The sequence below is a fragment of the Acipenser ruthenus genome, chromosome 6 (assembly GCF_902713425.1).
Source record: "Acipenser ruthenus chromosome 6, fAciRut3.2 maternal haplotype, whole genome shotgun sequence".
Classification (NCBI taxonomy): domain Eukaryota; kingdom Metazoa; phylum Chordata; class Actinopteri; order Acipenseriformes; family Acipenseridae; genus Acipenser; species Acipenser ruthenus.
This window is the reverse complement of record NC_081194.1, coordinates 8,391,659-8,404,986: the sequence shown is the minus strand read 5'-3', so window position 1 is coordinate 8,404,986 and position 13,328 is coordinate 8,391,659. Positions and strand designations below refer to the sequence as shown.

Sequence of the window (13,328 nt, the reverse complement as noted above, 5' to 3'; positions counted from 1 at the left end):
CTTTTAGTTAATAGTATTTTTATTACCGAACGGAAATATATCCCTGAATAAGATTTTAGTTTGAAACGTACACAATTTACTGTTAGCCCCCTTCCCCCCACAACAGTTACGTTCAATACTAGATTTGTGTCTTTTACTCAAATAAGAACTGCACACATTGGAGGGATGTATTAAAATGGATGTGCATCTGGGTGAATATAGGATTCGGTTTACCTGCTCAAAAAGTAGGTATTCGGGCCAAATCCGAAACCAAATCCTGGATTTGGTGCATCCCTAATTAAATCCAAACCTCTTTATTAAGAATCTAGCAGAGGGGTCTAATACATTTGTATGGCAACCTGAGGCTGACATTGACAGATTTGATATGAGATTTTACCAAGCACTCGGACTGATCCTTGGCAATAACAAGCATGATCATTCTGGAATTATGGGCTATAGGTGACTTTTTTCTCATCTTACCTTTCCTACAGAGACTCCTTAAATACTTCTGCAGAGACACCAGCTGGGGTGAGCCAGGCATGGGACTGCAATTCCACCGGCAAATTTGACTTCATGGAAGTAGCCCACATGTTAAGGTTTCAATAAGACATTTTCAAATGAATCCTTGCTACACTTAAGTGTTTTCACTTTCTTATTTCTGAAGGTGGTGTCCACCTCCCTTGCACTATCTTGTCAGATGAGGTTTTGTTAGATGAAATGATAAGCAACATCTTGTAGAATATTTATTTCCTACCTTTTCTAAAATGGTACATTGACAAGAAGAAAGACTACATTTACCAAAATGAGTTCTCAACAGCATGCAACTCACAGCACCGTTTTGGTAAAATAACTGTTCTGAAGAAGTTGCCCAAAGCTTTACAACAACTGCTGTTTGAATACTGGGAATTGTTAGCAAGAACTCTGAAGGTGCTGCTCATCATGTGATAAAATTCTCTTTAGCAATAAGGTGCAACCAACATCCAGTCCTAAAGACAGCATTGTTCAAGAAAGCTTTGCCATGGGCTAGAACTTGCATTTCAGTTAAAACAAAAAAAACAACAAATGTTTGAAAATATGTTTAAAACTTAAACTGTAAGCAGACTATTCAGTAGGATTCAAACCATCTGCTGGGTCCCTGAGAGGCTATTAAGATTCAGAAGTGAATATGAAATTAGTCAGCCAGTAAACATTGCTAGCATCCACAAGTTGCATCTTGGTATATATGATTATTCTTAAATTAAGTCAGCAGTGCAGGGCTGACATCATGCAGTCTCTTGCTTACCATGATGACCCCCTCTGGGTAGATAGACTCAGTGATGATATCCCGATTATGTGTGATGTACTCCACCATCTCATTGAGACCAGCTCGCTTCACCTCCTTGTACTTCAAGTCACTGAGGGGGTCTGTGACAAAGTCGAAGAGCACGCAGCACTGCCGCAGCTTCTGGATGAAGAGATCTTCCCTCTCGTGAGAAGGCGCATCTACAAAAAAGAAATTGCCATTTTTTAAATAAACAGACCAACTGATTGCCAAGGTTTAGTCTTTAGAAATGTATTTCCTACCTTTTCTAAAATGGTACATTGACAAGAAGAAAGACTACATTTATCAAAATGAGTTCTCAACAGCATGCAACTCACAGCACTGTTTTGGCAAAATAACTGTTCTGAAGAAGTTGCCCAAAGCTTTACAACAACTGCTGTTTGAATACTGGGAATTGTTAGCAAGAACTTTGAAGGTGCTGCTCATCATGTGATAAAATTCTCTTTAGCTATAAGGTGTAACCAACATCCAGTCCTAAAGACAGCATTGTTCAAGAAAGCTTTGCCATGGGCTAGAACTTGCATTTCGGTTAAAACAAAAAAAACAACAAATGTTTGAAAATATGTTTAAAACTTAAACTGTAAGCAGACTATTCAGTAGGATTCAAGCCATCTGCTGGGTCCCTGAGAGGCTATTAAGATTCAGAAGTGAATATGAAATTAGCCAGCCAGTAAAATAAAATATACGTTGCTTTAAAAACATAGTTTGCTGAGCAAGTGTGCAGTGCACATACATTTACAAAATGCAAGTACCTTATTCCTTCATATTTAAGATGCAACCCAAATTTCCCACCCTCACTTTGAGGTAAAAAATCAAAAATCAAATAAGCCGTCTGCTGTCACACAGAGCACTACAGTTATGCGCTGCTTCTCATTTTCAATTGTGATTACTCGCACGTTTTTCTCCCTTTTTGTGAACTGTGGTATTGGTTGGCAGTAGAAAAATACAGGGGTCCTAATAATGAAACACTGCTGCTGTGGTAAACAGGAAGGCTGCCCGGAGATGAGCCGATCGGTAGGTCCTGATTGGCTGGGGGGCGTGCCCGGGGAGCCTACACCTGCTTCTTAATGCAGCAGTGCCAGTTCAAGGCTATTGCATAGCTACACAGACACTGAGCGCTGAGCGAAAGCTTGCTTTGTTTACATCAAGGAGCAGAGCGTCCACGCTGCAGGATAACTACTACGGAACCCTTCAACTGCCAATCAGAAATGTAGAAATATACTAAGTTGCTTCACGCTGATGCTCGAACTGAATCCCGTCACACTTCTCACTATGCTAGTAACAGTAGGTACCACTGAATGGGGGGGGGGGTTCCATGATCTCAGAATCGAGTTTTTCTGGAGGGACCATTTAATAACATTTATTCTTCACTCAAAAACCTTGTTCCCGCCTGTACAAAAAGCCAAGTAGATGTTACATTAATGGATGAACTGAAAAAACAAAAAAACTTATATTGATCATAAGATGGACAAATAATGATAATAAAACACTGTAATACAATTTCGAATAGTATTTCCTACCATTTTGGTTTAGTTGTGGTAAAAAAAGGACTTCTGCAGATTCCTTTTTGAGTGGCTATTATAGTTGTGGAGGCTGTGTGGTCCAGTGGTTAAAGAAAAGGGCTTGTAACCAGGAGGTCCCTGGTTCAAATCCCACCTCAGCCACTAACTCATTGTGTGACCCTGAGCAAGTCACTTTACCTCCGTCTTTCGGGTGAGACGTAATTGTAAGTGACTCTGCAGCTGATGCATAGTTCACACACCCTAATCTCTATAAGTCGCCTTGGATAAAGGTGTCTGCTAAATAAACAAATAATACTACATATAGCCGATACAGCAGAAGTAAAATAACTAAATAACATAAATAAATAACAATGTTTTTGAAGCTCGTACCGCAAGTTTTTTTTTTTCTTTTGTAGTATGTTTTGCAATTCATTTTCTGTTAGGTCACAGAACCGCCATTCAGCAGTTTTTTCATTCAGACATTTTATCTTGTTATTTTGGAGTGGAGGTGGAGAGCGTTCCTTTGAAGAGAGGCAGGACAGCCAGTGAATGTGAACCAATCACGTGACAGACGAAGAATACTGCCCGGTGGTGCAAGGATGTGAGGGCAATAGTTAAATCTATTTTTGCTCCTATGATGAGGTTTTAACCAATCACAGGCCAGAATTTCCAAGCACATACTTACACACACGTACATCTAGTACATACAAGGTATTCCATTGTATACAATCATTTCCATGCCGATATCTTCTGAAAACAAGCCCTGACCCCCATAAGTACTTTTTAGCTATTGGACTAAATATTTACAACTTAAAAACTCATGTTAGAACCATGCTGCATGACTACATTAATAGCATTATAATTAAATTATACCAAATCACGTTTTTATTTACAATGTAGGGAAAAAATAATGCATGTTTTTGCTGACATTATAAGCATTTGGGCGACACAGTATATGTTTTCATTGTAAATAAAAACATGACGATTCAGTATAATTTAATTATAACTCTTAATCATTTATGAATCAAGGTTATAGCGGCAGTATTCTGTAAATATTTAATCTAATCGTTAATGCTTATGGGGCTGTCAGGTTTTATTTTTTATAAGATATAGGCATGGACATTGTACAAATCAATGGAACACGTTGTGTGTATGTATGTATGTGTGTTATGTATTATGCACCCAGGGCAGGTCAAACACCATTAAAAAAAACTCACTAATTTTGCGTCCCTGCCTGTGATTTCATCAGGCAGCATGTGATGCCCGCTCACAAAAATTTTTTGCGACACAACCTCCTCCATTGAGATGCGACGGTCACATCGGGAAGTGTGTTCCGGGCTTTAAATGAGGGAGGTGCAGAAAATGTAACCGACAGATTAACGCAATGCAGCTAATAACAGGCAGTGTGGTATGATGCAGGTTTGGAGTCTAAAAATAAAACATCCCACTTCCAGTTGTGTGCTCCCCAAGCAATGAATTCTCAACTGGAAACTTTTAATCAATTATTAAACTCGTGTAGCCAACACCTTTTGGGAATTGGCTTAATTTGTATGCTAAAAAAATAAAAATCACCTGCAAGACTACCGACTGTGTTATTGATTGAGCTCATGTTGTTGAAGCGGACACCCTGGGATCCATCAAGAAGCTGCTTCAGATTCTGGGATCAATAAGCGACTAACAACCAAACGAGCAAGATGGGCTGAATGGCCTCCTCTCGTTTACAAACTTTATGTTCTAAAGAGCAGTAAAAGCTCGGCAATGTATTACCCCCAGGCGGGATACCTCAAATGATGTTTTTTTCAACAAACCACCCGACAAATCCTCAACTAGGGACCTAGATAAGACCTATAAAGCCTTCTAAATGTATATGTTTTACACTAAAAAAGTACCTTAAAAACAGCGAGAAGGATACCGAGGCTTAAGCTTAGGAAAATTGTTTTTAACTTCACTAAACAATCTTCACACACAAATGCTGCACTAGAACAGAAAAGAGAGAGAGAAGATGTGAAAAAGAGTACAAAGTTATACTGTATAAACTGGTATGGGATTTTCATGTTGAAGAATATAAATACCAATTTGTAAAGAAATGTTTTGCTACAGCAGCTACATTTTAGAGACCCTAGCTCCCTTTTATCCCCCCATGTTTTTGACACCAAGGAAAGCCTTATCCAAATCAACAGGGAATGCTACAATGACGTTTGCTGTCCTACTTAGAGAAAGCACTTCACTTGTACAGCTGATCCACTTACTGGATTGAATACATCAGTGCCACTTCTGACACTAGGATTTTGTCGAGAAGGCTATTACTGTACTTTGTCTCTGAATGTTGGTCAGGTTATCATAAGATTATCAAAGAGAATGAGAAGACATTTGAAACCCTTGCAGGGGTGTGCAATTCATATCGCCCGACGCCCGGGACAACAAGATTTGCGTGACGAACAACAAGTTGTGCTGGCATACTTTGCTCGTTGGGCAAAATAGTTATTTATTTTTTCCTATGTTCGGTATATTTCTAGAGAGCCAAGCAAGTTTCTGAAAACTGAATTGTGGCAGTCTAGCACCTACACACAAACATTTTAAAAAGTGTTTACGTCCCACCCACATCACTTCTGATTGGCCAGCTGTGGAAAAAGAGGATCTTCTATTGGTTACAAAGAAACCCAGGATTGGCTGCCAAGAGAGCCTCCTGCAAGGCACAGACTAAACTTTTAAGATTAAGGATTATTTAAGTTATTTGTAAATTAGAAAATAAGTCATGCTGCTTTCATAAAACATGAACCTGACATTTAAATGCAGCAATCTAGTGAAGTTACAAAAAAAACCCATCATAGTCGCTAAGGTACTAGTGGATTAGAATCGTGATGTGTAACTTCCGAGTCTACTTTGTGGTCAAGCGTGTACTTGAAGGGATGTTTCAATGTTGCCAACCTAGTTTGCCATTTACCAGATTTACATATTTTTTAGATTTAAAAAAAATAATAATAATAATATTATATATATATATATATATATATATATATATATATATATATATATATATATATATATATATATATAGTGCTTACAGTCGAAGTTTCTTATTAATTAAAGTATCTACAGTTAGAAAGTGGGTCTCTTCGAATTCTTATCTATTGGTTGTCAAGGTCTGTTGATGCAGGGGATTTTTAGGTAGCGAGAAGCCAAGTTTGTTAAACACACTTGTAAATGAAAAGAAACAGGCTTATTAAAACATACTGAGAAGTGGGTTTTTACTGTTAGGAATGAACTATATTTCAGACCAAGGCTGGAATAATTAAAACCAAGCTGATGTTATATATTAAAAATCTCTCTCTCTCTCTGTCTCTCTATATAAGAACTTTATGGTACCAGAAAATATGTCAGCATCAATATCAGAAGGAGGATTACGACATATTTTAGAGATTAGAAAGGTAGGAAAGCAGTTGCCGGGGCTTTTTAAATATACTATTCATTTAAAGATAAGAGCTGCCAAAATAGACATTTTCCAAAATGTTTACATTTAATTAAGTCTTCTGACGCACAAAGCAGAGGAAAAGTTCTATGAAAGTCGAGGCAAGACTAGTCAAGTATCATTCAGCTTGGTAACACAAGCCGTTTGGTCCTTTCAGTGTACTCGTCTGTAACCCTTTCCCAAATAACCTATTAGAAGGTAAATATACCGGTATTTCCTGCACTAAAGAAGGAGGTGATTAGGGAGGCGTCAGCTGATTAAGCAGTGTTCTCGCTTGTTTGATACGTCGCAAGATCCTTTTATCACGTCTGCAGTCACACAGAGGAACCCAGCATGCAGATGCCAAATAATTCCTTCCTTGCTTGCTTGACACAGGGTCAGTTACACCAAGGATTATCTTCTTTGTTGTGACTTGTAGCTGCGTTTGACTCGCTTTGAAATCTATTCAAAAGCTATTAATACCATACCAACAAAATACTAATAATGAGGGTTAAGGAAGATTATAAACCTGCTCGGAAAAAGTCTGCTCTCCGATTGGTTAGCTACGTTCTATCAGCCATACGTTAATTCCACACAACCTTTGATTTAAATTCCTTCACCACTTATCTATCCTAATTAAATAATTTAATATCTATACGTAACCTCTAACTTTATGTCCGACCCAGAATCAAATTATAATCTTTAATGAAAAAACTGTTGAATGGTATGAAGATGAATTTTCTGAACAGGATAAAAAAGTACCAGAAATTAAAAAAAAAATCTAAAGAAAAACAGCACAGTGAAATAACAGATCCAGAACTGAATCAACTCAAACTTGACCGAAACAAAAAAACACACCATAAGGTTTCTAAATGGGCTGTGAATATCCTATACAACTGTCTCCAAAACAAAGGTAGACTTGCATTTAGGGGTAGATGTAAGGATACATGCAAAGTGATTTGCGGGTGCAAAACCCCCACAATGCTGCCGTAAATCATGTTTAGCTGCCATAAAGTTTGATTTTACTGGCCGCTAAAAATGTAGTGTACGTAAAGAATGGTGTTCTGCACAATTTCAAATTCTGCTATCAAATTCTAACTTTGCCATCATTAATCCAATACAATTATATTCAAATGCATTCAAATAAATAAAAAAGCATGGGATTGGGTGGGATCTGGATACTAAGCGGGCGCAAACATTATAATGTGATGTAAGGATTTTGCCTTGCACTTATGCAATTGCTGATCCTCCAAAAACTTTACACCACTATACAAGGTGCAAACCATTGTAGAAGCAAGTAACTAAGAGCTGTATAAAAACACACACCTGCAGAGACATGTCATTGGCTGCTGTGGTATACTTCCTGATGTGGCAAAACTTGGCTCTTGTTGAGGAGAGGCAGGAACACGTTCGGAGGAGAAGGGCAAGACAAAGAAGACCCTGCATATTCAATTCCACGGTCACTTTGCTTGTCATGCGGGAGGATACGGTGCTTAAGCATCAGTCTCACTCCGCAGGCCATCCTAGACCAAACAGCTGAATTGAGGGATGAGCTAGACCCCTGCGTCAATCTCAGAACGCTATCCCTGCACATGTGAAAGTGCTGTATTCTCTGCACTATTCAGCCTCTGGTTCCTTTCAGACCACAGTTGGAATGCTAGGCAAATTTCTGGATTTCATGCTAAAAAGGGCAGGCCAATACATATCATTTCCTAAGGATACTGGCACAACTGATGTTGGCTGAGGCTTTTCCAAAGAACTCTGTTTCATGCTGAGTGACCTCAGCAAAAAGGATTCTCAGCTCCTTCTCAGAAAATTTATTTTCCGTGCGCCAAGAGGACTTTGCTGCCCTTCCTCTGACATTTTTTTTTGGTTTGTATTTTCGTGCTCCACAAATGTCATACAGCGACTACTGCTCTCTGTACTCCTAACTTTGCAAGTGCGGCCGCTAAATAGACCGATGCGCTCATTGAGACCCTCATCATAATTGCGGATCATTATTTGTGCGTGTTGAGTAATTTGCATTGCTCTTAAGCTTACATAGGGCGCAGTGCAAAATAATTGCCTTGCCGCTAGGCAATTTGACCACAAGGTTTTCGTTGTGGAAGACAGCAAAGGAAATAAGGCACAATTGAAAAAGTGTGCGAGTACTGTCAAGTTACTATACATATTGTGACAGAAAAAAATCAAAAGTAACCGAAAACAAATATATAAAATGCATGTGATTCAACCTTACAGTATAGACAGAAATATGAGATACGGATGAGACTATAGGAGGGATTTAAGAATTTGGGAAGGATTTTCAAAATAAAGTAGGATTTGGTTTCAAGCACAACAAATGAATTTTATTAAATGTTTGCATCATTTTATTGTAACATCTACTGGGGTCAGGTAGATCCCATGCTCTAATATTAAGTAATATTTTTTAAGTTTGGGAAAAGACTGCAGGGCTTTTGGAAGATTAGAGAATTCATAGGGATTGTAGGGTCTCGGAAAAAAAGTTACAAAATATATATTTTTTTTAAAAAGGGATGTTATTGACTAGCTTTTATGGCTTTCCTCTCTACAGCTCATGTAAGTGAAATGTGGACATCAGTCCACAAAACAAAAAACACTTTTCATAAGCATACAAATAAAACAGTGTTGCCTACCTTTGAGAGCAGGTAGTTTTTGCAGTTCCCGGTTTTTGCTCAGGTTGAAGCGGGACGAGCTCTGGCGCCTTTCCTTTTTTACAATCTGTGGTCCCCCGGAGTATTTGATTTTATTCAGCTGGGTAGGAGGCGGGGTGCTGTTGCTGGGTCGTTTGCTTGCAGTCTGTTGCTGCAGTTGTGCCTAAAAAAAATGAATTAAAGTCAGCAACGTAGTCTGGGAAACCCTTGTTTTTGACCAAGCATTATGTCGATCAGATTTAATATCTGTTAGTAAACTTTGAACCTATAGCTGAAGCTTTAGCGTGCAACTCCATCGTGCAACCTACAGAAATTTAAGAATATCCTCAATACCAGACAAAACTAGAATCAATAGGGGCAACACAGGCTAAAAACTTTGTGAGACAGTGTTGTCAGACAGTGGCTGAGGGCAAGTGCACGTCATCTAGTCCCTCGGCAGCCACAATAAAAATCTTCAAAGTGAGATGTTCAAAGTATTCTGGCAGACATCTGTATCACAGTTATATAAAGTAACTACAGTACGTACATCCATCCCTATATTCTCTAGCTCAGCGGTTCTCAAACTGTGGCCTTTTAATGGGATCACGAATACCTGTGCAATTTAATTAAAAAAACGATTTTAGTTTAAGAAACAGGTACATTAATTTATTATTATCATTGGCACTTTTTACTCCCAATGAGTCCCTCACTCTACCCGACTGTCTGAACATTCTGAACTTGTCAAGTCTGCCAAATCAGCAGAATGCACTTCTGTAGTGTTTAGTCCAGCCTCTGATTTTTGTTGTTAAGTTGGTTCAAAAAGTTGCTTTATAAATATAAAAAAAAACTGACAGTTTTCTGAAGTATTGGAAACGTGAGTAATGAATGGGGAATTGAGTGGCACTGCAGCAAAAGAAGTGTCGACAAGGACGATCAGCAGAAAAAAATAAGAACCCGAAAAGGTTGTAGATGCTAAATGGCTTGCTCTGCTAGCTTACCTGGCAGATATTTCTGATCGCTTAAATATTCTTAACATGTCATTCCAAGGACTAGGTACATCTGTCCTTTCTCACTGACTAAATCAAAAGCTGGATCAAGAAACTGTCCTTGTGGTACAATCGCGTAAACCGTGGCAGCCTGGAGGCTTTTTTTTTTTTTTTTTTTTTAAACTAAATATCTTTTTGGATGAGAGTGCCTTGTCAAAGAGTGAGTTAGAACTGTTTATCACCAGCCACCTGGACAGCCTTCAGGTTCAGTTTCGAGAGATCTACCCTGAAAAGAAATCGGAAAGCAGGGGGGCGAATTAGAAACCCCTTTATTGCAGAAGCAACTGCAAGCACTAATTTGTCACTTGCAGCAGAAGAAGAATTAAATGGACCTTTCTTGTGACAAGACACTGAAGCTCATATTTTCTCAACCTCTTGCTTACTTTTGGATTTCTGTGCAACAAGAAAACCAAGAGCTATCATCTACAGCTCTGAAAGCATTCATGCCTTTTCCGTGTTCATTCATGTAAGATCACCCCTCCCATTAAGTTAATGTAATTTATTTTTTATTTTTGCATGTTTTACTTATCAATACTAACTATTCTGCAATAACAAAGGGCAGTGGGGTCGCGTAGTCATTTTTAATGCTAGAAGGGTGTCGCAGTGCAGCGAAGTTTGAGAACCACTGCTCTAGATGAATCACTCTCCTCCTACATGTTGCAAAGCTCTCAATAGAGCAGACCACTTTTCTGCAATAATGAAAAATCTATTTGACCTTTGTTCTGAAACAAAGATGATTTTATTAAAAGAAAATCTAGGGGAAAAAAGAGAATATGGCAAAGTTTTGAAACAGAAAAAATATTCCTCCCCTTCCAAGAGAAATGAATTGTTTTATTACAGATAACCATGGATCCCTGTTACTTACATGTACCCTAATTACCTCAATTTCATTTTTTTATTTCTTAGCAGACGCCCTTATCCAGGTTGACTTACAATTGTTACAAGATATCACATTATTTTTACATACAATTACATTATTTTTTATATACAATTACCCATTTATACAGTTGGGTTTTTACTGGAGCAATCTAGGTAAAGTACCTTGCTCAAGGGTACAGCAGCAGTGTCACCCACCAGGGATTGAACCCACAACCCTCTGGTCAAGAGTCCAGAGACCTAACCACTACTCCACAAGTTCCTTTGCACAACACATTGAGGCACCCCCTCACAACCAAGGTTTTAAGAGTGTTAAAATACATCCTTTGTAAAATGTCTTAAGGCTTTCTTTTCTTTGACTCCCAACCCCCATCCCCCATCCCCATCCCCATCCCCATCCCCATCCCCATCCCCATCCCCATCCGTTCACAGTTGCATAACAGCACCACAATTTGAAAGGCAGGCTACATGTACAACTTTGTAAAGCCAGAGTGTAATTGTGTTTTGGTTATCTTCTACCCCTAATGGCTGTGTGTTCCAGTAGTTAAAGAAAAGGGCTTGTAACCAGGAGGTCCCCGGTTCAAATCCCACCTCAACCACTGACTCATTGTGTGTCCCTAAGCAAGTCACTTAACCTCCTTGTGCTCCGTCTTTCGGTGAGACGTAATTGTAAGTGACTCTGCAGCTGATGCATAGTTCTCACACCCTAGTCTCTGTAAGTCGCCTTGGATAAAGGCGTCTGCTAAATAAACAAATAATAATAATAACGGCAACAACATTCTAAATCAGGAAGGAGGGAGGGATTATGTTTAAAAGGGCTGCTATTTTATATGAATATACTGTAAATATTGTGATTTAATACAGAATGGATAAGAGGGTCCAGTGAGGTCTCTGATAGTCCAGAACAGTCAGCGCATCTTAAATAAAAGGCTACATTAACTTAAGAATAAGAAATAAATTGAATAGTATTATTTGTGGTTTACATGGGGTTGGGCGATATACCAGCATTTAATGAAGATAAAAATATTGTCACAAATAAAATGTATTGTGACTATAATTTATATACAGACGTGCTCAAATTTGTTGGTACCCTTACAGCTCATTGAAATAATGCTTCATTCCTCCTGAAAAGTGATGAAATTAAAAGCTATTTTATCATGTATACTTGTATGCCTTTGGTATGTCATACAATAAAGCAAAGAAGCTGTGAAAAGAGATGAATTATTGCTTATTCTACAAAGATATTCTAAAATGGCCTGGACACATTTGTTGGTACCCCTTAGAAAAGATAATAAATACTTGGATTATAGGGATATTTCAAACTAATTAGTTTCTTTAATTAGTATCACACATGTCTCCAATCTTGTAATCAGTCATTCAGCCTATTTAAATGGAGAAAAGCAGTCACTGTGCTGTTTGGTATCATTGTGTGCACCACACTGAACATGGACCAGAGAAAGCAAAGGAGAGAGTTGTCTGAGGAGATCAGAAAGGAAATAATAGACAAGCATGGTAAACGTAAAGGCTACAAGACCATCTCCAAGCAGCTTGATGTTCCTGTGACAACAGTTGCAAATATTATAAAGAAGTTTAAGGTCCATGGAACTGTAGCCAACCACCCTGGGCGCGGCCGCAAGGCCAAAATCGACCCCAAATTGAACAGAAGGATAGTGCGAATGGTAGAAAAAGAACCAAGGATAACTGCCAAAGAGATACAAGTTGAACTCCAAGGCGAAGGTACGTCAGTTTCTGATTGCACCATCCGTCGCTTTTTGAGCGAAAGTGGGCTCCATGGAAGATGACCCAGGAGGACTCCACTTTTGAAAGAACCAAAAAGCCAGACTGGAATTTGCTAAAATGCATATTGACAAGCCACAATCCTTCTGGGAGAATGTCCTTTGGACAGATGAGTCAAAACTGGAGCTTTTTGGCAAGTCACATCAGCTCTATGTTCACAGACAAAAAAATGAAGCTTTCAAAGAAAAGAACACCATACCTACAGTGAAACATGGAGGAGGCTCGGTTATGTTTTGGGGCTGCTTTGCTGCGCCTGGCACAGGGTGCCTTGAATCTGTGCAGGGCACAATGAAATCAAGACTATCAAGGCATTCTGGAACGAAACGTACTGCCCAGTGTCAGAAAGCTCTGTCTCAGTCGCAGGTCATGGGTCCTCCAACAGGATAATGACCCAAAACACACAGCTAAAAGCACCCAAGAATGGATAAGAACAAAACATTGGACTATTCTGAAGTGGCCTTCTACGAGTCCTGATCTGAATCCTATGGAAAGAGCTGAAACTTGTAGTCTGGAGAAGGCACCCATCAAACCTGAGACAGCTGGAGCAGTTTGCTCAGGAAGAGTGGGCCAAAGTGCACAAGTCTCATTGAGAGCTACAGAAAACGTTTGATTGCAGCGATTGCCTCTAAAGGTTGTGCAAAAAAATATTAGGTTAGCGGTCCCATCATTTTTGTCCATGCCATTTTCATTGGTTTTATTTACAATATTATG

General features: G+C 38.9%; 1 protein-coding gene across 1 annotated transcript in view; it reads right to left on the bottom strand.

Annotated features, from left to right (window-relative positions):
* Positions 1-13,328, bottom strand: part of LOC117410921 (serine/threonine-protein phosphatase 2A 56 kDa regulatory subunit delta isoform-like) — a 38,765-nt gene that overhangs the window by 13,390 nt on the left and 12,047 nt on the right. The window contains exons 4-5 of the mRNA XM_034017876.3: positions 8,902-9,082; positions 1,262-1,461 (exon numbers count right to left, since the gene is read on the bottom strand). Coding sequence (XP_033873767.2) covers positions 1,262-1,461; positions 8,902-9,082 — 381 coding nt within the window. The remainder of the gene's footprint in view (positions 1-1,261; positions 1,462-8,901; positions 9,083-13,328) is intronic.